The sequence below is a fragment of the Pleurodeles waltl genome, chromosome 10 (assembly GCF_031143425.1).
Source record: "Pleurodeles waltl isolate 20211129_DDA chromosome 10, aPleWal1.hap1.20221129, whole genome shotgun sequence".
Taxonomy (NCBI): domain Eukaryota; kingdom Metazoa; phylum Chordata; class Amphibia; order Caudata; family Salamandridae; genus Pleurodeles; species Pleurodeles waltl.
In genome coordinates this window covers 81,943,349-81,968,402 of record NC_090449.1, presented here as the reverse complement: position 1 = coordinate 81,968,402, position 25,054 = coordinate 81,943,349, and the positions used below count along the sequence as shown (strand labels likewise).

General features: G+C 41.7%; 1 protein-coding gene across 2 annotated transcripts in view; it reads right to left on the bottom strand.

Annotated features, from left to right (window-relative positions):
• The window catches only part of LOC138261134 (otoancorin-like), a 208,860-nt gene that overhangs the window by 27,060 nt on the left and 156,746 nt on the right, over positions 1-25,054 (bottom strand). Inside the window, exons 20-31 of one of the 2 annotated variants that reach the window (XM_069209811.1) lie at positions 23,087-23,136; positions 22,565-22,685; positions 22,387-22,472; positions 21,992-22,121; positions 20,081-20,271; positions 18,326-18,416; positions 12,669-12,783; positions 8,474-8,658; positions 6,513-6,659; positions 4,792-4,925; positions 1,554-1,687; positions 377-471 (exon numbers count right to left, since the gene is read on the bottom strand). In XM_069209811.1, the coding sequence (XP_069065912.1) occupies positions 377-471; positions 1,554-1,687; positions 4,792-4,925; positions 6,513-6,659; positions 8,474-8,658; positions 12,669-12,783; positions 18,326-18,416; positions 20,081-20,271; positions 21,992-22,121; positions 22,387-22,472; positions 22,565-22,685; positions 23,087-23,136 (1,479 nt within the window). Of the gene's footprint in view, positions 1-376; positions 472-1,553; positions 1,688-4,791; positions 4,926-6,512; positions 6,660-8,473; positions 8,662-12,668; positions 12,784-18,325; positions 18,417-20,080; positions 20,272-21,991; positions 22,122-22,386; positions 22,473-22,564; positions 22,686-23,086; positions 23,137-25,054 lie in introns of both variants that reach the window. The other variant, XM_069209810.1, reaches the window with a different exon arrangement.

The following is a 25,054-nucleotide window of genomic DNA, read 5'->3' as shown; positions in this document are numbered from 1 at the left end:
ACAAATCAGTCCCTAGAGACGTGGGCTACGTCCATCACATTGGTGCCGTGTGATGGTGGACACATGCAATCTGTTAACCACGTAAATACATTGATCCAGCCTAGTCTGTTGAGTACTGATGCTCTCTCCGGCGTGGGAGAATTATGTAACCAGCGCAGAGATCATTGCAATTACGTGGCTGCATAATACAGCTCAAAATCACCCATGGCAAGCAGGTGTTGCATTGCGGATAGGGCAACACAACGTTGATCCTGTTGACACTGACTACTAATTGCTCGCCTCTTTAAAGAACACAAACATTGCATATTTAACAGTGACCACCAGTGAACAACTCATCACACCCAGCAAACTCTCCCTGCAAAAGTCCCTCTCCTACCGTCACTGTGTCAGGATTTAACTTCGTGAAGGTGTGTATGTCCATGTTCACATTTTGTAGAGCCAGAGCCTTGATGACACCAGCAGGAGCACCACCTGAGAAGCAATTATTAGCATGGATTTAGTAGAGGAAAAAACATATATAACAAAAACATTCAAATACGTTATTAACGAACATATAGCATCATATGATAAGGTGGCCCTTCTAAGGTGTACTGTACAATTCCACCCTGCTTCTTGCAGCAACGTAAAGGATCTCACATAAAACAGATGTATACATCTGTTATTAAACTTCTCAGGGAGTTCCAGCGGATTCTTCCAGTGATGCCTGGACTCTACTTCCATCGGTGGTGACTTTACTACATTTTAACAGGGCTCTAGTCTCTGAGACTAACTTTGAATTCCTATGACAAGTATATTGGTAGAAGAAACTCCCACCTCCCTTCGTGGTCACTCAAAATACAGTGGCAACATACAGCTTTTGTTGGAAAACCCTAAGATCGGAGTTTGTTGTGGAACACAATTAAAAAGTTATAGAAGCTGAAGTTCACCTTAACATGCACCTATCTATAGACCAGCGGAATTTTAGCTTTTTGCTCCAACCGGTAACCAGGGCATATTATTTTATTTCTAATGTGTATACACATTACCTTGAAGTACCACAAAGACCCTTTCAAAGCCTTTGGGTTACAAAAAAGCTAGCTGACAGCAACAACAAATGTGCATCACAATGATTTGAACGACACCTAAACTACTGATAGCACAAGCAACAGAAAACATCATATTTCACACTGTATTTCCCCTTCGAGTGGCAAGACCGTGGAGTGGTGCTATGTAATTTCTACATTTAGGTGCAATTGTATTTATCCGTTTGTTTATTTAGGTGTTTTTTTTTATAAGTTCCTTCGTAACTTTCTTCCTTTCTCCCTTCCTTTCTTTTTTTCTCTTTTTCTTTCTTCTTTTCTTGATTTAGTTTCACCATAGACATACCCATATTTACACATTAATACCTAAAGAATCTGGGTTTGTTCCTGCCACATACAGGTTGGCAGGTGGTTCCAACTCTTAGGGCCTATGACAGCAAACAATCTATAACAGCAGGATTTAGCAAACAATCTATATCAGCAGGATTTGAACTTGGGGTATGGCCCACAGAGTAACTGATGGTTGGTACTTACCGATGCTTGGTTTTATAAGGTTATAGTAAGCTGGGTTCTGGTTCTGTAAATCTTCAAAAGCGGCTGCAGCTTTATTGTAAAGCAGCATCTTTACAGACGCATTGCAGGCGGAAGTGTCCAGGGCCATGGCATACCTGTAACAAGACATGAAAGGGCCATGACAGAAGGAAAATTAGATAAATCATATTCCAATTTTGAACCCCATCATCTCCTGCTGCTTCTCTCACTTTCTTGCCTTACACCACCAAACTTCTGGTGGGAGCACTAGATTTCATGCTACTACTGAAGACAATGGACCATCTAATCTCTCACCACAGGTGGGAGGAGGTCAGTGATCTGCAACTAGAAAGCCAAAAACTGCTTTCTGGAGGGATATTCAGGGGACTGGTTGTGTTTATTTGCTGTACCATCAAAGCACACAATGATTGGTTTGTCTACTAAGTATTACTAAATAAAGCCAGTGACTTTTGGATGTATGTCAGTCCACCCTTGGAAGACGTAGTCTGACCATAAGCAGTGCTGTATTTTAGGGGGGCTCATATTTTAGGTTTGTGTTGACTTTGGTTGGCTTAGATAACATTTTTATACACCAAATGGTACAGGCGGGGGAGAAACTAGCAAAGGGGTAGAGAGAGGAGAAAAAATGGAAAAAAGGCAGGTATAAGAAGTAGAAACAATCATAGGGAGAAACAACCAAAAGAGAGAGAGGACAGAAATAAATATGAGGCAACAGAAAAAGAGAATTTCTAATGGGCAAAAATGTGTTCGCCTCATGCCTTGAAATGAAGGTGAGTTAAAAATTCCTGGTGAATTTATTTTGTAAGGCATGAGATTTTTTCGAGGTATATGTGTAATAAGAGATGCTTTGTTTTAATGTACATAATCTTATGAATTGACACAAGCTCCTGTCTGCAGTACAGACATGCTCTAGGGGATGTATGATATTATGAACATGCCTGGTCTTAAGGAGATGAACAAGCAGATGTCCAATCTTATCATATGTCAATGCTTGGCAAGACATGGCACCACATGCTATGGCATGGAATGTGTAGGGTAGATTGTGTACGCTGAAAATAACATTTAGATGCCAGAATAGCAGGGGCAAAAATATTGTGAAATTTTGTGCAGACAAAATATTGAGGCCCAAATATCGAAGACCACAATACCATCAAAGTAAGTGCATATACCTAACATTATTCTTAACTCATAGTGCAGAGCAGAGGGTTCTAAGGGAACACTATAAAGAGTTCACTTAAATAAAGAACCCAAAAAAGGTTTACACCTTAAAAACACAATGCTGACAAACAGATTTAAGCGCCAGGTTTTATCTGATAAATCTATTTTTGATGGGAGTCAATTACTGACTCACAGACATTCAATTTGGCGAATCATTTGCCCTGAATCCTATAAATACACTAGATGGCCATGAAGATGCATTCAGGTATCTCAGTTCTGTTCCCTTTCAGTTGCAGGCTACATAAGCACATCCAGTATTAATTGGTTATTCACCAACAGCGTGGAATGAAAGTTAGGGTCAGCACCACCCGAATCCCGCTACAGGGTGCCATCTGCATACATGTATACGCAATAACTAAAGTATTAGATTAGTGCTCCCAAAAGTAAAAAATAAAGGTTGCTAAGCAATGGTAATAGTGCACACCCATGATGCACAGGAAGTGATTGTTTTGGAGGTTCATGTGGCACTAAAGCCACCATTTGTGAACTATAAGGGACAACCCACTCATTGACTTTCCTCAGTTACCAATCTCCAGGCCTTGAGAAATGGACCAATATAAGCAGATGCTCCATTTTACAGTTACAGACATATCAGATACAGACTTGCAAAGTAACACAAGGGTGATGCAAACTCTAGATGAGGTTTTCCAAGGCACGCAGGGCCACCTTCCGTGGCCCTGCAGTACATGGTAATTATGGAGTAACCCGAGACACTGCAAGTCGTTGTCTTGCTTACTCTGCCCCAGGGAGATGTTGCATGGGTGCAGTGTAGGTGTTTCCGTGATTTTTCATGTGGGGTTGACCTCAAATTGTGTCAAAATGTTATGCCCTCCCAGGCGAGGCATAATGAAGAGAAATATCTTAATTTCTTCTAATTTGTTCCTCTCTCTACTTGTGCTACATTCTGCAGCACACTTAGAAAGAGGAAAAAGCCTCAAAGAATTGTTTTTTTGAAGGAAAGTGTCCCTTCCTGCACAAAAACAATCCTACCTGCAATGCAGGCAACCTTGCACCATGGCGCAAGTATGCCTGCGTTGGCGCTAAGCCGCCAAAGTGCGCCAGCGCCGAGGACAGAGCAGGAATACACTATGGGGGTTATTACAACTTTGGAGGAGGTGTTAATCCGTCCCAAAAGTGACGGTAAAGTGACGGACATACCACCAGCCGTATTACGAGTCCATTATATCCTATGGAACTCGTAATACGGCTGGTGGTATATCCGTCACTTTACCGTCACTTTTGGGACGGATTAACACCTCCTCCAAAGTTGTAATAACCCCCTATATCTTGATAGACATGGCACATTCCTGCCCTTTCCCTTTCACGCAGCTCAGCGCAGCAAAGTTGTGTTCCAAGAAAACATCATAAATATGGCCCTCAATATCTCGTTGATCAGTACATCCAACAGCCCAATCGTAATATGTAATCCTGGATGATGAGTCATGCCATAGCATAAAAATGGATGTTCGACCCTATGATTGTACATAAATATACACTCTGTGTAAAAGGCATTTACAACCCAGTTTTTTAGGATATGGTTGCACTTCTATATCATAAGCATCTCTTTAGGTCTTGTCTTCAGACAACTTTTAGCTGTCTGTTGTCAATGAGCTATTGTGGGCAATACTAATACTTAGGCCCATTTTTATACTTTTTTAGCGCCTCATTTGCACAGCTTTTTAATGCAAAAACAAAATACAATTGTATTTTGTAAGTTTGCGCCGTTTTTGCGTCAAAAAATGACGCAAATGCGGCGCTAAAAAAGTATAAATGTGGACCTTAGGGTCACTTTGGGTCAGCCCAGTGCAAACTCATTGATTAGCTTTCTCATCAGGCCCCTTTGCTTCCTTCCTCTTCAATGGCTTTCCTTACTCTTTGTGTGTCTTTTCTCTCCCCTGGAGCACAGTTTCTTTACCACAGTTACATTCTGACCACCACACTGTGAAATCGCATCCAAAGATCAGAGGTTTCAAATATGGGTATATAATATGAAGCAACAAACCTGATGGCTCCGGGTTTGATACCGTTGAGCTGAGCATCATTTAGAAGACACACGTAATCATTGCCGATCGCATTCAGGTAGGATGAGTTCAATGGGTTTCCGGAACTAGTGTATTTGGCAATAATTGCTGAAGCCTAAAAAACACAATAGTATAATTCTGCAGTTCTTGATACTTTCAGTGTTCTTTCTAACACTGCAAGGTGCTGTATTAAGCACTGAGAACAATTACATTGATAAATATACCGCGTTAGATGCACTGCAAGCCACGTTGGCGCAAACTCCCTTGACACTTTCAGAAGATTGATCAGTTACCAGCCGCATCAGAATTATGGCATTTGGGGAACTCCTTGGATCTGCTTACTTTCACCAGGAGAATTTTGCCCCGGAAAGCAGCTGAAATCTCCGGTTGGAAATGAATTACCAGGGGAACTGAATCTTAATTTTTAACTCATCTGCTAATTCCTCATTTCTGAGGGGATCTTCAGCCTGTAATCCACTGTTGATTTCAACTTTCTAACACCCCCGGGGGTTGGACAGAACTGGCCCAAAATCAGGGACATAGCAGCGAACCCGTCAGATTGTTCAGCTTCTTTTAGTCTGAGCAGGATCTTATGCAAATCTTTTGTATTTCATTTACCATTCTTTAATGTCTCTCGGCCATGTTAGAATGGTAAATTAAAGTACAAAATGCCCGTGTTGTGTCAGAATGCATGCAAATGCATACGCATGCATGGGGTGTGAATTTATTTTGAACTCATTTTGTTTTGACAGATTGATCCGGAAGTGCTTAAAGAAAAATCACAGTAGGCACAGTTGCTCGTAAAGATTATTTGGAATGGCAGTCACCAGCCCCTCCAACGCCTACACTCTTTGCCCTATAGTGTATCCCCAAACATTAGGTGAAGAGACAGCTAAGGGTGAGCATGCGCAAGCGATAAACCAAGGGGGTAAACAAAACAGAAAGAATACTGACCTTACCCTGCCCTCTTGCATGGTGGGTAGCTACAATTCCAACATTAGGCATGCACCTCTATTCTTTTGGGAGAGAGTACAGAAGATCAGAGTTGTAGTTGAATTGAGGTTGCACCTTATGTCTGGAACATCTAATTAATTGGTGGCTTCTCTGATGAATAAGACAAAATTGTAATGGCATAATGCACCGCTTGTATGGGTACACACATCCCATCACAACACTATAATGGAATATCCTGGAGTTTCCCCCATTCACAACTCACTTTTTGTACCATTCTGTTTAGAGAGTATTTAGTAAACCTTACTAGGGGCCTGATTACAACTTTGGAGGAGGTGTTAATCCGCCCCAAAAGTGACGGTAAAGTGACGGATATACCACCAGCCGTATTACGAGTTCCATAGGATATAATGGACTCGTAATACGGCAGGTGGTATATCCGTCACTTTACCGTCACTTTTGGGACGGATTAACACCTCCTCCAAAGTTGTAATCAGGCCCTAGGTCTATCACTGTTTTCACAGTCCTTGTACCCTGCCCAGGTATGCATGTGCATCCTGACTTTTCCTTTCTCAGTCCTTAAATGTCATGGATACATCTACCCTGATACATTTGTTTTCTTAGTTCTTCTAGCAATCCAGTCACATATCTTCACTTTCATTCCCCTTCTTCTGTGCGGAGAAAGTCTCCAGGAGCAAGCCTCCGATGTTCTGTACACCTATTATATATTTACATGTTTAATGAAAATTACCACATTGTGAGGAGGTGCTGTCCTCAATAAACCTTCGAGAGTTTCCACCGATGAGATGTTCCATTTCTTAACGTCATTTTCATTGCACCTAGAGGTGACAGCTCCTAGGCTGGGCAGCAGGTTTTTCGGATATCCAGCAGGATACATCTGGAGATAGTATTACAGTAAGCAGTAAGTTAGCATGTGTCATTTTGGATTATGACAAAATTGTCAATCTGTCCACTGTATGTGGCCCCAACATTGAGGAGACATCCTTGTTCTACCTAAATATTTGTGCAAAGAAAGGATGTTGGAAACTAGACATGGACATAAGACATCAAATGACCCGGAGGGAAGATCAGCAACCAATTGTTGCCCATAACCGAATATAAAGGTTAGAGAAAACCATAAACTAGTGTCCTTAATATGAACACAATGTAAAATTTCAATTTCTCTTGAATTTCAGTCCCTTTGTTTTGCCTTAAGATTACCCATTTTACAATGAATTTGAGAATTATATACAAATCTAAAACTTGTTATCAAACACTAATAGGGGCTTTCTGATGTTTTGCTTATCTACAAATAGTAGAAGCTCACCAAGTGAACATGTTTTAAATCAATTGACTTTACGTGATGGGAGGCCCAGCTTCTACAGTATATTCCTCCCCATTCTAGATGTGCTCAATGACTCATTTGAATTGGTTCTACATACAGCGGAAGGATCTCTAAGCACATCTCCACTTTGCCACCGTCTTCACTGTCACTACTGAAAGTGACATGACGGTTCTTTTACATGAATATGATATTTCTTAGGGAGCAGTACCTATACGCCTTGCCTTCCTTTATGTTCATGATCCTGTGGGTGGGTTGTCACTTACTCTTCATTAGCTCTGTACCTAAACAGAATCTGCAGAAAGCTGCGAAGTACAAGTTGGGACTGACCAATTGTGGTGCCCACTTAAAAGGAAGCTATGGTCTGACTCATCTTTAAACGGAGAAGACACGGGTGATGGTAGTATTCAGAATTTTTATAACATTTTTGCATCAGACAAGTGGTAAACATTAGCCAGAGGGTAATACAACAGCTTGAACTATTACATGCAGTTGGTGATCTTACCTTTCAGTTTTGCACATATGCACCCACATGCTAGTTATGGTATAATACGTTCTGGTGGCACCTGCAGCAGATAATAGGTGTTTGGGACTTATCTGAACAGTATTCACTTGAGGGATACATTTTCTTGTTTTATTTTGCTAAAATTGTTCTAATTCTCCATGGCTGTTGGTTGGTGCTACTGGTTACTGCATGACAAAGATGGTATTATTTTATACTGGTCAGTGATTGATGCATATTTAATGTATTACCTAGAAATTATTATAATGGGATCAGGAACTCTGTAGTAAGTGGGAATATTTTATGGTTTAGATTTAATGCTAATTGCTCAATGTAATTGATGTATATCATATTGGTATGTATCTTCAAATAAGAACTGAAACAAAAAGCAGTATTGCCTATATGACTGTCGCCTTGTAAAAACCCACTGCTTGCCTGGATGAAAAATATATTGGCTGTATGAGAAGTAACATGGAAGGAAATAAATCACTGACGTACGTGCAGCTGTTAGTGAGCTTTATTATGTTTACTATTAAGGTGGCCATTTGTCGTTCATGATAGTAAGAATTACTGTAAGGAATAGGGTTAGAGCTAGGAACAGTGTTGAAGCATTTGAGGTAATGGTGTATGTTAAGGTGACTGGTCAATTTAATGTAACGTTTATGGAGTTGAGGAGTTAGTAGTTCAAGGTGGAGGTTTCAATGTGAGTTATTTGTCATAGTGAAAGTCAATGTGTTGACCTATGTCCGTAGAGGCATTTTACTTCCTTCTTCCTCGTATAGGTTTTCCACTGCATTTGTAGACTTTGTCCCAGTGTCCATAGTAAAGATTGCATTTGTGTAGTGAGTAGGGTGGGAGCTGAGCTTACCTTATCCAGCTTTCCTTTCACCACGGCCAGTTGTTCATCTGTAAAGCTCATTTTAGTGAGGTCCGACAAGTAATTCAGCATAGTTGCATTGTCTAGGCAGGCATCAAACTCTTGTGAGGTGTAGTACGTAGAGAGGAATGGATCTTGCACGTTGTCTGCGGTGATCTTCTTGTCCTTAGGACAAACTGCTGAAATATGCAAGGAAAATAGAGGGTTAGAATACTTTTTAAACAGTGAACATATGTAAAAGAGGGTTTTCAGTGTGCAATATCTTTACTATTTTTAATACAGTACACCCCACAGAACATTTTGAACAATTTACATGAAGACATATAAAAGAAACATGTACCTTCGGTCTGAAGGATACAGCAGTGCCTTGGGAACAAATAAAATCTGTGACAGATTTGTTTCAGAGTCCTTTTGAACTGTAGTCACAAAGGTTCACATTTTACTGCCCACAATGCTAGTCAGTACTTAATCTACATGTTAAGGTTCTAATCTTTTATTGGCCAACCTAATATTTCATGCTTCTGAGGTTAATAAAGGAATACCACTGAATTGTATAACAATGACATCCATCAATCAAGAAACTATTCACTTTGTGCTGTATGTCATATAAATGGTCAATTTAATTAGAATAAAAAAATACCAACTCAGTTACAGAGGAATTCAGTGATGGAAAATTTGAAGTAAGCAAAAAAACACTCACTTTGATGCATGCTTGAGTATCTTGGTAGTCATTAAACATAGCAATAACTGTTCATCCAAAGTGATATTCATCTAGCACCTCCCATCAAACATCACATTATTTCATTACCTCACGCCAGTCTCATGGACAGCACGGATAGGGACTCTATGGAGCACATCACGTTTACACAGGCTCCACAAAACAAAAACCTATCAAAAGAAAACCATTCAGCCTCACACAAAGTAGTCAAAAGTCGCAAGAAGAAACCTGGGAACAATAAAAACTCTAGTGCAAATCTCAATTCACCTTGGCCTGCATCGATGCTAGAAACAAAAACAAAATCACTCCAGCTTCTGTAGAACTGATGCAAAGTAAGCCAGTCAAAACAAACAACTTTTGAAAGCTATCCTAGTTTTACATCAGTCCTATACTAGCTTCCTCCACCCAATTAGCCAGAAAAATACAGAACCATTGCAAGACTGTCCAGCTTTCCAATATTCTTTTCAATCCATCTTGAAAATTCCATGAATAAAACAGCTTTAGTTTGGAAACCATCAATAAAATCTCCAGTGTATTGACCACTAACTGAAACCACCTGCAAAGACAACATTCTCCCCACTTATATAAAGCCCTATCCATTGAGAACCCCTCATCCCCACAATTCATAATTAAGACCTTCTTAGCTGCAGAATATTTACTCTCTGCCATAAAAGCAAATCAACCAAATATTGCTGTATCTCTAAATATTCTCAGTTCAGCAAAGCTGATCTAACTGTGCCATTTAGAGGCTGGAAGATTCAGAAGCTCCATTACCCAACCCCATACCTCTCTGCCCCTGTTCAAGTTGGGAAAACCATGGGCTTTCTGACAGCAGAACCTCCACTGGCTCTCCAAATGGAAACCTGTGACCCGACAGACAGTCCGGAGGCTGCACTAATAGATCACAGTGGCATTCGCCGTCGTGAGTGTGTGCCATGGTGGACCATGCTAGTGAAAACTTACAATCTCTCCCACGCAAAGGAGGAAATTGACTCCCTGACTTTTCTTTCAGCAAATCAGTGCTGACTTTTATGGTTTAGCTTGACAGCCCAGCTGTCGCAGGGCTATTATGTGAGCATCACTAGAGAAAGGCTTTGGCTCCGCCCACATGGTGGGAGCCAGGATTGCATTTTTGATTGGGCAGAAGCTCTGCATTTGCACAAAAAAGTGCATGCACTCCACCAGCTGTGATGATTTATGCAGCTGCCTAAGTTTGAACTTTCAGGGACACACGCATGACTTTGGAATACCAACAAAGTGTCCATTATAACTATATAATTTATGTTGTTTATCTCTAGTAGCAACACAGATGGGAGGGGGGCAGTCATTAACCTATATGTATTTTTAGGTCTGGCTTGAAGTACAACTGCCACTTGACCTTTTAAGCTACACCAATATTATTTTACAGTTCTTTTCTTCCGCACATATATATATTTATTCACATGCTATTTACTTGTAATGTTTCACATTACCACACAAAATTGGTTTTAGGTCCAACCTATTAGCATTGCTAGTGCTTGTTGCCAAACTGTAGCACATGGCAGAGTGAGCTTTGTTTTACAGTAAGGTACCTTTGTGAGGCATACTGCAGTAAAACCTTGGTGGAAAATATACAGAAACTTTGGCTGAATTCATTAAGTGACTTTCACCAATTACTGATAAATCTACCCATAAAAAATGCTAGAACCTCCATTTGGGGGAAGGGGAAAGGGGTGGCTGAATAATAACAAGAAAATGTTGCCTTCTTGCTTTAAGGATTGCCATCAGTCAGATGGGGAAGAGTGTCTCCATCTTAATCTCTAGACCTGAGAGCTGTTTGAGGGCATAAAGAAGCGAGGCTCTTGCTGTGTTATTCTTTTTAAATAACAATAACTGTTAAAAAATATTGTATTTTGAACACATTCCCAGGATCTTTGCTTTATTTAATTTCCAAAACAAATGCACTGCTGCCCATAACAATTATTTTTTCAGAACCATAATCACTACATTGTTTTGCTTCCTTTTAAATTCCAGATGGCTTTATGCTTCAAAAAGCTTTCCAAGTTGCTTCTTTAATAGCTTCTGAGCTCTTATTTATGTATCATGTTTATCAATAAATTATTCTCTCTTTACCTAAATTTCTTTGTGAATGTGTACTTTCGTATTCTATAACTGTAATGTCTTGGTGTTACTGTCCATGTACTCTATCATGGTTTCTCAGAGGAAGGTCTTTCTGCTTGTGGTATAGCTACCATGTGTACGCTGGTAATGCCTCAGAGGACCTCTTTGCTTCTTGAAGATCTGGATCGCGTAGAATTTGTAGGAGCTTTGCACATCTCACAGTGAGACTGCTGCCTCTCTCCCCAATCCAGCTGGCTGCAGGTGCATTTTCACCCCCAAAAGTCCGAGGTGTGGTGGGTCATTTAACCCTGATTTACACATTGGAAAGAACTAGCAAACTGTTGCCTTCATGCAAACCTTATCAAAACCTGATCTGTCTCTGTTCACACCCTTTATGTTTATTTGTATTTATTTATTTTTAAGCTTTTTCCCAGAGCCAACGTGCAGCCTTTGAAAAACTCAAGAATGCCATGCAGTAAAGTAGAAAATAGTTGTGCTGGATATAGTGTGCTAGTTACAAGTGTGTAGTGAGGTTGAATATTATAGACATGGAATGCATTTGCAACACACTAGAATGTAGTCTCCTCCTTTGGGCCAAGGGCCACTGTAATAGAGATGTAATGAACAACAGCATGATTAAAAATCCCCACCAGCTGTTTCTTTAGACCCTGCTGAAAAGCACTATAGACCCTTCATTGTGACATCTACAGATTAATTTCACCAAAATGGGATGGGCTGCAGCAGTGACATCACATTCTCTTTGACCTCCAATGACATCAAAGGCAAAAGCAGTGACATGAAAGGCTTTTGTCACCAAGAGTGGCTATTGTACTCGTTAGAAAACAATTGCAAACAATTGTATTGAAAGTGCAGGGATCCATCAGGGCACTAAACGTGTGATGCTAAGTGACAGAACCATGCAGCTGCTAAAATTAGCAAGAGATGATGTCATGCTTGCAAATAATCAGTAGTCAGGTTAGCTAAATCATGGAGGTAGAACAAGTTACAAGAAAGGCAAGCAACAACCAACAGGATTACAATTTCCTACTTTGTGTTACCCTAAAAACACTCAATGGCTGCTTGCATTTAATAGACATCAGGAAATATTATTTATCATCTAAAATATATCAGCTATTGTGTGCCACAAGGATGCTTTAAGATGTTCTAAATTGTTAATCATATGTATGCTGCATTCAATGAGTCCTGTAATGCTCTAGATTCCTTTGAAATCAGTTCAAAGTACTCTCAGAGACTATAAGTGACAGGTGCACACAACCCCTTCATTATGAAGACAGAGGTTTGTACGCTCCTTGGTACTCTCCTAAAAAAAATCCCACCTCCATATCATTAATCTCAGGCCACACTTACCAGTGCTGCTTCCCGTGTGGTTTGAAGGCGCTAGGCTCTTTATAATTTTGGCCACCTGATCATGTGATAGGCCTGAACTCCGTGCTGTATTTGTTAACCAAGGAAGTAAGGTTGCCTGAAAATCAAAAAAAAAGGAAACTCGAAGATTAGATTGCTGATGGTCATTGGCTGATACCTCATTCATTTGCTTTAGTAATGATGTGAACTCATGATTCTTTTTGCGGTTGAATCATCACTTCCAAACCTGAAGAGTATTACCATTCTTGTTCTGCCTTCTACACTCAAACAACATCTGCAGACTGTGTTAATTGAATCATTTAAAAACGTAGGGACTGATTCACAAAGGTAAACTTGCACTTTTGTGTAAGTTTACATTTTGTTTGGTATTCACAAACTATGAGTTAATAGTAAGTTCACAACCGCAGACAGGCCTATCTTTTTATGTGCAGAGTTCTCCTCCCCGACTGAGGAGACTCCACAGTCATAAACATACTATTAACTCGTAGTTTGAGAATAACTAAAACCACATAAACTTACACAACAGTGTAAGCTTACCTTCAAGAATCAGGTGACTTGTATTAATATTTGGTGACGCTGTTGGATAGCGATTTGAAAACAGGAAAAGAAAGAGAGGTGTGTGTTGCTGAAATATAGTATAGCTCCCACACTTGTGGCACTTAGCACAAATACACTTCTGCCAGGAGATGTGACACACTCCTGACATTCTTATGAATGTCCTTGAGTAAGTTACACCTACTACTGGGGAAAGGTTTTGTGAGTCAGACTCTTGATCACTTTGTGTTTCCGCCCTTACCTCTGACCAAGGACTTACTATGAGCAGTTTTCACAGTCAAACACAAAGAAATTAAACAAAAGCAGTGTAGTTAGTAGCCTTTTTCAGGTTTATTTGCTTAAAATGCTACGTCTGTTGCCAGTAGTAATCTTGTAACGGGGAAGTGCATCCAAATTTGTGCTGATTGGGAGTCTGATTTTTCATCATCAGACCTTGAGCCAGAGAAAGAGAGGCAAACATGGAAAAGGGAGAAAGAAGAAGTAAGCGAAAGATTAAAAAATGGTGACAGGGAAAACAGTTATGGACAAAGACCTCCAACAGTGAGATGAAGGGATAGGAAGTGCAGAAGGGGTGGGAGAAAGAGGCATGTGGTGGAATCCAGGCTAGGCATATTTTTATCGTCAATAAGCATATATGCTTTGTGCTTGGAAAATAAAGCTGGAACTGTCCTATCCGCATTTAAATCCAGCCTATTTTGTCAAAATATTATGATGTAATTAAGCAGTGCCAAATTACTTGACAGTGCATAAAGAACCATTTAAGAAAAGAAAACAGATATTTCATCTCTGGCACCTCTTTACATTCTATTGAAAAAATTAAAGCTCAACATACATTCCCACTGCTAGTTAGCACATTAGGCCCCTCATTACAGCCCTGGTAGTCTTCAGACTGCCAGGGCTGCGGTGGAGGTCTGACTGATGCCAAAGTGGTAGTCCGACCACTTTGGCGGTGGTCAGACCGCCACATTATGACTGTGGTGGCTGGGCCATAGTCAGACCACCAGCATCGTCAGTTTCCCTCCACTGGAGGGGCAGGTGGTGCTAGCGGTCCTAATTCGCAAGGACAGCGCTGCATGCAGTGCCGCCCTGGGGATTACGACCCCCCTGTCCACCAGCTTTTCCTTGGCGGTTGCACTGCCATGTAAAAGCTAGCGGAGACAGGGTGATGGGGCCCCATGGTGGCCCCTGCACTGCCATGGACAGCCCCGTCACGCTTTACACTGTTTGCATTACAGTGAAAAAGCATGACAGGTGCTGTTGCACCCTACGCACCACAACATTGCTGCCGGCTCAATTATGAGCTGGTGTCAATGTTGAGGGCTGAACCCAGCTGGGCCAGCGGGCAGAAACACACTGACCCAATGGGGAACTTGTAATGGGGCCCGCAGAAAGGCGGCCGCACTGGCGGCAACCTGACCGCAGAAGTTTGACGGGTAGCCTTTTCCACCCGCCAAACTTGTAATGACCCCCTATATTATTTGTAGATATATAACCAGCACTAGACATTAACTAAAGCTATATCATTTTATAAACTGTCATTCTTTTAGATATTTAATGTGGACAAGCAGTTATTGTGAATAACATATTTTTTAATTTATTTAATTATAGGCTCTACATTGTTTTTTTGTACTGGAAGTGTCAATTGTAAGTTTATTAGCTGTAAATCACTATTTAAAAGCTCATGCACGCATGTTAATAGCTAATAAAAAATAGTTTACAATTGACTCCATTTTCCTTTCTGTAATTGCACAGTCAAGTATGATTGTTTCAATATTTAAAATTAAAGAAAAAGTTATAATTGTTTTGTTTTGGACATGCACAATTACTAAAAACAATTACCATTGTATTTTGTGTTATTTGTTTGGAATTAAATGAATTACTCAAAATAACAGTAAATTCCAGAAATGGATCAGGGTACCTGTGTCTGCTCTTTTAAGCTCATTAAGCCTAATTATTATTCTATTACACATATTATAATTATATTACACGCATAATAGAGGTCTACATCATAAAACATTTTCCATCACTAGGTGTGACATCCTCATGAAAATCCAGGAATCAAGGAGAAAGTTAGGAGTAATACAAGCCTACTCACAGAAAAATATTTGAGATTCATGCCTACATTATGTGTCTTTTAGTGTCTAATGATTTTGCGTTCCTTTTCTGGCCCTGATTACCTCTATGAGGCTAATTGCATATTGGATGGTTAAATCCTGGTTGAAGAATTCCAACCTGGGCAGTACTTACACATGAATTTGTTATTGGCCCATGTAAAAAATGTGGATAGTGGACCATGTGAATTTCCTGCTCCAAAGCACGCAAATTGGAATTTTAGGCTATTTGCCACCACTATCCTCACCAGATCTCACCTACCGCTAACTATTTTCCAATAGTGTGGATTCTGCGGTTTGCACATGGCTACATATCACCCAAAATGGAATCTTGTTTTAGGTGCAAAGAGGAGTTTGTAGCAAAAACTGATTTAGCATTGCGAGAAATTGGGTTGTTGGTTGACTGGAGTGTGAGCCCTGGTCAAGCATAAACCACTGTCCTTGTCAGGGTAAGGCAGAAGCCAACTCCAAATGAACCTGACCCCCACACTCTGTTAGTTTGCACAGAGTAGGAAGGCCTAACTTAGAGGCAATATGTATAGTGTTTGCGCAACACTTCAAATAGTCAAACAGTGAAAAAAACACACATAAAGATCTCACACTAAGTTAGAAAAATAGATCGGAATTTAATAAACAAAGCAAGACCAAAATGGCAATAATCTAATTACAAGAAATGGAGTTACGAATTTTTAAAGGATAAGGTGTAAAATAGCATCTAAAAGCATAAAGCGCCAACCGAGGCTATCTGCCTGCGCTGGATCTGGTCATAGTCAAAATTTCAGGCCAACCATGATGGAGAGCAGGTCTGATACAGTCCCTGATTAGTACTGCTTAAGTTTTAACTTCTTAAGTGTTGTGGCAAGAGTATTGTTTGTGTTGGAGAGGGTCGCAGGGAGCATGGAGAGTGTTGCGGACAGTTGTAGGTGTGGCATGAGATGTCGATGCTGTTGTGTGAAGAGATGAGCTTGCGGTGGCTCGTTCTGGATTTTGGTGCGAGCAGCATGGTCTTGGTGCAAAGAGGCCTGTTTGCAGTTGTGAAGAATCCAAAAGCTTGATTTAATAGCCCATAAGCCACACCAAGGGTCCAGGACCTGAAAGGCACACTTGAGAGTCAGGAATTCACTGCAGCTGGGTCCAGGAACTAGTTGAAGAGCCTTTTATGTCCCTGAGGCCCAGATCAGGAGGCCAACAGACTAGCCCTCGATGTCACTCTGGAGTCCTTGGTTCAAGATGAAGTTGCAGGTGCAGTCCCTCTTCCCCAGGCAAGAGAGCAGCAGGCAGCAGGTCAGTACAGCAGGGCAGCAGTTCCTTTAGAGAAGCCGTCCCATGGAGTGGTAGGACTTGTAGCAGCTCAGCAGTCCTTCTGCTTGGCAGAGTATCCACAGGTTAAGAAGTGCACTGAAGAGTTGGTGTCTTAGGTCGAGTATTTTTACACAGTTGTGCCTTTGAAATGGTAAGAAGCTTCTACAGGGATACCTTTGTAGTGCAAAGATGCCCTGCCTCCCTGGCGCCAGACTAAGTGCAGACGCTATGTGGCCCTTGTGTGGAGGCAGGACACTGCCTATACATGTGTAAGTTGGGCTGAGCCCAGCTCCTCCATCAAATCCTGCCAGTGATGTCCCATCCCGTCTCACCTAAGTTCCCATTGTGTCTGGCGGTCTAGGAGGAATACACAAAGCCCAATTGTCATCCACTCTCATTCATGCGACCCAGAGACAAGCTGCAGGTACCACATGGCTAATGCAAGGAAAGACAAGTTTCTAAAAGTGGCAGTTTCAGAATTGTAATTTAAATTATAACCTCACTCTAAGTTAGAATTTTAAATTGAAAAGTGATAACCAGTTCATGTTTGATGTCCAGAGACACCAAACATTAACTAATTATCTCTTTCAATTTGGAAATTAGACTTATAAAATGTAATAAGGTAACTCCAATATTATCCTATGGGGGAGATAGGCCTTGCAGTACTGAAAAATTGAATTTAAGAGTCGTTCACTTCCAAGACATGTAAATCTTAAAAGTGCATGTCCAACAATTTAAATACACTGCACTCCGCCCTTTGGGCTGTCCAGGGCCTACCCTAGGGGTGCCTTATATGTATTAAAAAGGAAGGTTTGTGCCTGGCAAAGGGTTTATTTTGCATGGCCAAATGGGCAATATTAACTGTACAGACAAAGGCTTCAATGCCATGCCTGAGACCTGTTTAAAGTGCTACTTAAGTGGCTGGCACCATCAGTGCTGCAGGCCCACTAGTAGCATTTAGTTTACAGAGCTTGGGCACATGTTGTGCACTTTACTAGGGACATATATGTAAATTAAATGTGCCAAATGGGCCAATGCCAATTTGACCATATTTTGAGTAAAGAGCACAAGCGGTTTAGTACTGGTTATCAGAGGAAAGTGCACACAGGCAAAAAAAAAAGAAATTAAGCAAAATGCAGGCAGAGGCATGTAAAATGTTTGGGGATGACCCTGCGGGAGAGACAACTCCAACAAGCATCATCAGGGCCATTTTTAACTTTTTCTGATACAGCCAAGATGTGATGGCTGACGTATTACTATTGACTTAAAATGAATGTGACTATGTCCAAATTGTCTTAATCTGTCAAACCTGTAGTAGTAAAACTCTGCTCTTAATATGAATATCAATATGTGGTTGATCAAACTATTATTTTATTATCATAATATAAGAGGGCATTCTGATTGCTTTAGCAGTACACACTTGAACCAGATTCTATCAGCAAATGATAATATTTGCAAGGAAGAAAATCTGAAATCATGGCTTTTATCAGTGTTTCCTTCTGCTAATGATTACCTTTTAGAATGCCACACAGACAGTTTTGCTGACCAAGTCATCCTCTGTACTAGTAGTAGACATGACATACCCCAACAGCAAGTCATTATTGCATGGTGCGCCCCATCTAAAACATCACACCAGGTAATATGCAATGGTTAAAAGTGTAAATTCTGTACCTTCGGGATTTGTTTGAGGGTGTCTGGGCTGAGCAAGCTCACAAGAGGCCCCAGATTCTGAAGTGTGGACGTCGACCACTGTGAAGGGGATCTGAAAGACAGAAGAGAAGTCAGTGAACACAGCGTCCGATACACCTTACAATCTACAACATTTCACTAAAGCAAATCATTTCTCAGTTTCAGGGGGCCTTTTTGTCCATTTTTTAGTGATCGCCATTTTAAAGCTGCATTCAAAACCTCTGGCCATCTTTAATCAAGAACCACATGAATTAATGTAGTTTATAATTAATGAAGATTACCAAAGCATAATAAGGATCAGAAACCTTCCAAGAGTTGCTGCCTCTAACACAAAACGTTTGTACCTTAAATTATCTTTTCATAAAGAGATACATCCTACCTTCTAAGAGTTGCTCTGACTGATTTCAATACATACTGCCTGATTAATAGCTTGGAAGATGGGTTACTCTGTCACAAACGTTTCAGACATCCAGACTGCTTCATACAAGTGTATTATATTCTATGGCACTTGCAAAAATGCAGATGAAATATCTGTAATGTTTTTGACAGAGTATCCGTATGGTAAACCTTAAATCAGGCCACAGTTTCATATAGTTTACCCCATCGCAAAATGAGGTTATGCACACCTTCCAGGTGATGCCTGTCTGGTATTAAAATATTATTTCTCAAATAGTTACCCATCATAAGCTAAAGGTTCCAATTTATGTGACTATGTTGCTTTTTAACTTATCCTTAGACCTATAAAGTGAGGTTTGTCACACTTTGACATTTGACCCATCTCACAAAAATATATTTCTTCTTTAATGAGCATAACTATTGTAAAATAAGGCTTGACACACTGTTTGAACATAACCCAACATTACATGGATAGATTGCTTCCAGGAGCAGCAGCATCTGATCAAGATATAGTGGGAGGGATTAAAAATGCTGATTAAGTCTGATTTACTTATAAAAACTCAGGAGTGAAGGTCACATGTAAAAACATTTGTAGTAATTGGTCCATTATTTCGTAAAGGTATTCAAGAACCATCGCCATAAGATGAGGTTCAGAACACACTGCATGCACTCCTCTCTAGATTTGAGAATCCTCTTTCTAAAATCATCTTAACCTTTGTGGGATGCAACTTGGCAACATTACAAAGGGTGAACGGTAATTGAAAAATTAAGAAATAGAGTAAGTGATGCACAGAGAGAGAGTTTTTAAGAATGGCATCTATTACGTTCAATTGATACATTTGTTTGCATAAAATGAAAGATAAAATGAGAGAAAGGCACATTTGTTGCAGGGAGGTATGCCATAAAAAATATGAAAACACACGAAGAAACCATAGTGGGGTAATGTGCGAGAATTGAACAATACACATTATAATTCCAAAGCTTTTTCTTGACTTCCACATTTAAATATATGAGACACATAAATAGATCTCAATTCAAATTCAGAGAAAGAAATAGAGGTCCTGTAAGTGAGAGAGAGCGAGATCTAAAGAATAGATGAAAGCGGAGACAGAAGGTGAGACAAATAGAAAGAAAGTACATGTGTGAATGCACAAATGGATGTAACTATTTGGCATCAATAGTGCCAGAGGCTATGTAAGTGTCATAGGTGGGAAGAAACAAGGAGTGAAAAAAATGAACTTTTTCTCACTTAGAATCTGGCATGTTTCCATAAGAAGTGGAAAGGTAATAAAGATTGTGCAATTAGTTGCACAAGGAAAGAACAACAAATAGCTAACTAACCCGAACTGGGTGTTTCCAGAGACAACCGCTTGCTGAATAGCCCTGCCTTGATCCTCTGTTAGGGATTTGCAATTCTTTAACTTTGGCAGCAAATTCTTGGCAGAGGCTTCAATGTAGGATGCATTGAGGTCACACACCAAGCGGCCAAGTACTTGAGCATTTTCCATCGACACATTTGTGCTGGAGATGTTCTACAATGAGGAAGAAATGCAGTTAGTGAAAGGATAAGAACATTTTCCCTGTTCAATTTTCAGCATTTTTCCCAGACAGCATTAGAATCAGCCCCTAATCCCGAAACTTGCAAGTGCAGGTTACACCCCCCCCCTAACTACGGTAAAACGGGTAAAATGCCTCTACCATACCCCATCAGGGGATCCAGGAAGCCACAAGGAACCTGTTCACATTCCTGGTCTGGGGTAGAGTAACCATCTTATTAAAGAAAAGATTTGTCTTCTGTTCAAGTTTCAGGCCTGTGGAGATACCAGATAGTGTGTCAAGGGCACACATGTCAAGGTCTACATAATCTTGCTCTGGAACTTTAGAAAGTTGTACTCTCCTAGAATATCTTCCCCACTTGTAGTATATATTATCAAAATTTTGAAATAGAAACTATAGTGACTTTTGCTGATGACCACCTCTGTTTCCATTACCCTCCTTGTAGAAAATGCAGGCAATATTCGCCTAACAGGTTAAAGACTTAAAACTACTTCTACTGGTCGTGCCCAGTTAAGTCTACATTGAGAAATCTAGTCCAACTAAGCACATTTCAGAAAAATTCCATGAATGGAAAGTTTATTTGATATAATTTGATACACTTTCGAAGGGCTTTTGATACACTTTGCCTTGAAATGCACATTTAATTGAAAATTATTTTACTTAGAAATTACTTTTTTGTTGAAAATTGTGTTAATATTCAACGAATTGCCCCTTGTTTTGCAGTGATACTTTTTTATATAGCCTCAACATTAATCATTAGCTTATTGCCAACTCTAACCTTACCTTAAGGCCTAATTTATTAGCGTTTACCAGAGGGAATAGTCTCTGTTGGCATGGAAGAGGACATTACCACTGCAATCTCTGACAGCCGACCACCAGATCTTTGACATTGTTTTTTTCCTTACGAGAAACAAACTCCCAAACTGGGGGTTTCTTTCTGAAAAACAAAGCACTTAATGAACTCCATACCCTCAGAGTTTTCTCTGAGGATGTGGGCATCATTATTGTTTTTTTCATGCCCCTCATTGCCAAGTGCTCCCTACTGGTGACGGACAGAAAAAAAACAGCATAACCCATCCTAAAGAAGATAGTGTATTGTCCTTCCTCCAACAGTCCCTGCTCATTGGCCGGCTGAAATAAGTATTTAGTCAAAGGACCCCTTGAGAAGGTCCATCAACGGAATACCTAACTTCTGCCTGCCTTTATACAAGTCAGATGGACCAAGGGTTTGGCAGTAGGGTACTCTGCTATGTTTGTGACAGAATACCCTGTATTTGCGACAGAAAACCGTGTCCACCATAGTCTGAATCTAGTCCTTTGGCTCTTACCTTTTCCCTTCTGTTATCTAACTTTAACTGTGTCCTGAACCTTAAATCTGACCATGACTTGGAACCCTAACCTTGTCAATAACTTCAATTTTGGACAATTGGAAATGTTTCCAATAAAGAATGTAATGAAATGACAAGAACCTAGGTAATCATACAAACCACTAGACAGACCAGAATGCCTTCATTTTGAAACTAGTCAGTAGGTCCCTCAAATCATGTAACTTCAAATTTCTCTGTTGTTCACACCATCCACTCTATATAATTTTGCCACTTTGAATTGGAAGCTATTATTTCTTAGGAGTTTGGGGTTGTGCTATATATGCCCAAACCAATCTTGCTAAACACTGGATGACTGTCCTCTTCTTACCAGGCATGATAAGGCTTCAGACAGGAGGCGCCTACGCTGATGAGACTTAGGACGCAGGATCTCGAAGTCAGCTGTACCAGCTCTTCTGAAGTACTCTTTGCAGTTCCCAAAGGCTGAATAGTTTGAGGAGCTACAGGCATAAGATAAACAACTTTTAAGACGGAAGGAAAACCAACTCCACAACTGATTCCTAAGTGTACTGTATTTTCTGAACATCTGTATCCATAAGCCAAGGATGGGAAAGCCTGTTAAAATAAAATCAGTGCTTATTCCTGGAACCATGAGGTAGACATTAATGGCCATGGGCCTACATGGATTCTATTGTGTCACTCATGAGTTTAAACACCAGCCACTTCTAAACTAATATGCTTTAGCATAAACCTGTGACTTTTTACCTGAGAAAAAGCAACATCTCTGGTGGATAATTTTCAAAACCATTGAGGGTTCCATTGCTTGCCACCTTCTTGGTTAAGCAGGATAACTGAAATTAGAAGAGGCGGGCATTTTATTGTTAGCATTGAAGGTGAAGATTGTGAGGTTGGAAAGAAGATAGATGTCTGTGACAAGACCAACCTGATCTTCATCCAATTGGGCATTCGTATCCTTCATGGCCTTTGCCAGCTGCCGGCAGGTATTTAGGTCCATATTGTTGGATGCTGCGCAGGTGAAGCCTTGCAGGACATAAGGCGATAAACTGAAAGTCAGAAGAGAATGTTTTATTTAAATGACTAAAGGTGACATGTTTAAATGTAGTTCAGATAGAAAATATGGCAAGAGACAAAGAGAGCAAGTGTCCACCTGTGTTTCTTTTCATGTATTTTGTAGGACCACTAGTCCTACCAAAGAACACTGGTATGGTTTCCAGGAAAGGAACTAACTTGATTTAGAGAACATAACACATGTCATTGCTGCACCAATATGTTATCAGTTGTGGAAGTCACAGAACACAACATGTAGCCTATGATGTTCCGCTCTGGTGAAATGCAATGTGCCAGAAAGAACTGTGGAAAACTGGCCATTGCTACAGTTAAAGTGGTTTTTGTTGGACCACCTATATACTTATTTTATTAGTGAATAGAAAGATCAGTTCCTTACCTTTGAAGGCTAGCTCCTGATTTTATCACTTCTGGAAAAAACATGGAAGCCTGAAGAAGAAAGCAAAGTAAAAACCAATAAATGTCACTTCAGTGGGTGACTTTGCTTGCTGCAGTGACTTCGACATGTTGAGGTCTTCAGATGCACCTCCTGGGCAGACTCAAGCTACTACTTGAGTTCATATATTTCTTGAGATACTGCTGCCCATGCTACACAAACTCTCTCCCTCACACAAAAAGCCTCATTACGAGTCTGGCAGTCAACAGACCACGAGATTTGGGGTGGCGGTCATGTACGCCACTGGTTTGGCAGTCCAACTGCCAAATTAAGAGTTGGTCGGACCGCCGTCTCCACCGGGAACAATGTTCCCGATGGGCTGATGGTGGTGCAGGTCGTAATCACCAAGGACCTGCTGATTATGACCTGGTTCTCTGCCAGACTTTTCATGGCAGTTTGACCTCCATGAAGAGGCTGGTGGAGAACAGGTGCAGAGGGCCTCAGAGGGTCTGTGCACTGCCCATGCCTACGGCATGCCGAGGTCGCCCTACCCAGCAGCCTTGTAATGTGCACTTTCTGCTGTGCAGTGCACATTTCGAGGGTGCTGGTGCCCCCTCCGGGAGGAGCATTGCCTCAGGCTTGATTATGAGCCAGCGACAATGCCGCTGCCACTTTCCTGCTGGGCTGATGGGCGGAAACCTTGGTTTCCACCCATCAGCCCAGTGGGAAAGTCGTGTTAGGGCCAGCGGGGAGGTCGCCAGTAAGGTCGCAATCTCCCCGTTGGAATTTCGGTGGATGGGTCTTCACATCCGCCAAACTCGTAAGCGGGCCCTATTTTCTTAAATTGCTCACTCTGGGGGTCATTCTGACCTTGGCGGTCTTTTCGCAAGACCGCCGAGTTACCGCCGCGGTGAAGACCGCCGACCGCGGCGGTATGCCGCTGTGCGCATTCTGACCGCTGGGAGCGTTCCGCCGGAAAACCGCCAGCAGCCACACTGGCGGTCGGCGGGAAAGTGGAGACTGGTCAACCTCCACCGCCACGCCAGCAGAACACCGCCCACAGAATTACGACCCACATTTCTGTGTGGCGGTCTTCTGTTGGCGGTCTTCTGTTGGCGGTCACCTCCCCATGGCTCCTGTCACCTCCCGGAGGACCAACGCACAAGGTAAGTTGATCGTCCGTGAGGGGAGGGGGTGGGGGGGTGTTGTGTGATGTGTGCGTGCATGGGGGTGTGCGTGTGAGTGTGTAGAGGGGGTGTGTGAGTGCGTGCATGCGGGCGGGGAGTGCTGCTGTGCCTATGGGCAATGTGTGTAGTTCGGCGGGTGCGCATGTCGGCATGTATGTGTGCGGGTATGTGTCCCCGTTGTGTATGTGTGTGTGTAGGGGGTGTGTATATGTGCATGTTGGGGGTGTGTGCATGTCGGGGTGCGTGTATGTGCATGTCGGGGTGGGGGTGGGGAGGGGGTTCGTACCACCTCTGGGGGGTGGCAGGGGGGTGGAGGGTGTGGGGGGAGGACTCGGGGGGCAGTGGAGGGTGGGGGAGACCCCTATCAGTGCCAGGGAAGGAATTCCCTGGCCCCGATAGTGCCTACCGCCATGGTTCGCATGGCGGTTCCCGACCGCCAGAAACCGCGGCGGTAAGCAGGGTCATGATACCGTTGGCGGTCTTGGGTCGACCGCCGGACCGGAGTGCGCAGACTCCAGCCCGTCGGTCATGACCGCCGTGGCTGTCGGAGTGGGGAAGTGGCGGTCGGTCGCGGCGGTGACCGCCGCGGTCAGAATGCCATTTTTTATACCGCCGGTCTGTTCGCGGTCCGACCGCCGCCTCTCCGCCGACCGCCAAGGTCAGAATGAGGGCCTCTGTGACTTAATACAGAAGCTGATCTACAATTGCCTGCTCGTCAAAACGATATGTTTTATCTCATTGGGTCAACATTTTTTGTAACCATCTTAACGCAGTCAAATTTGAC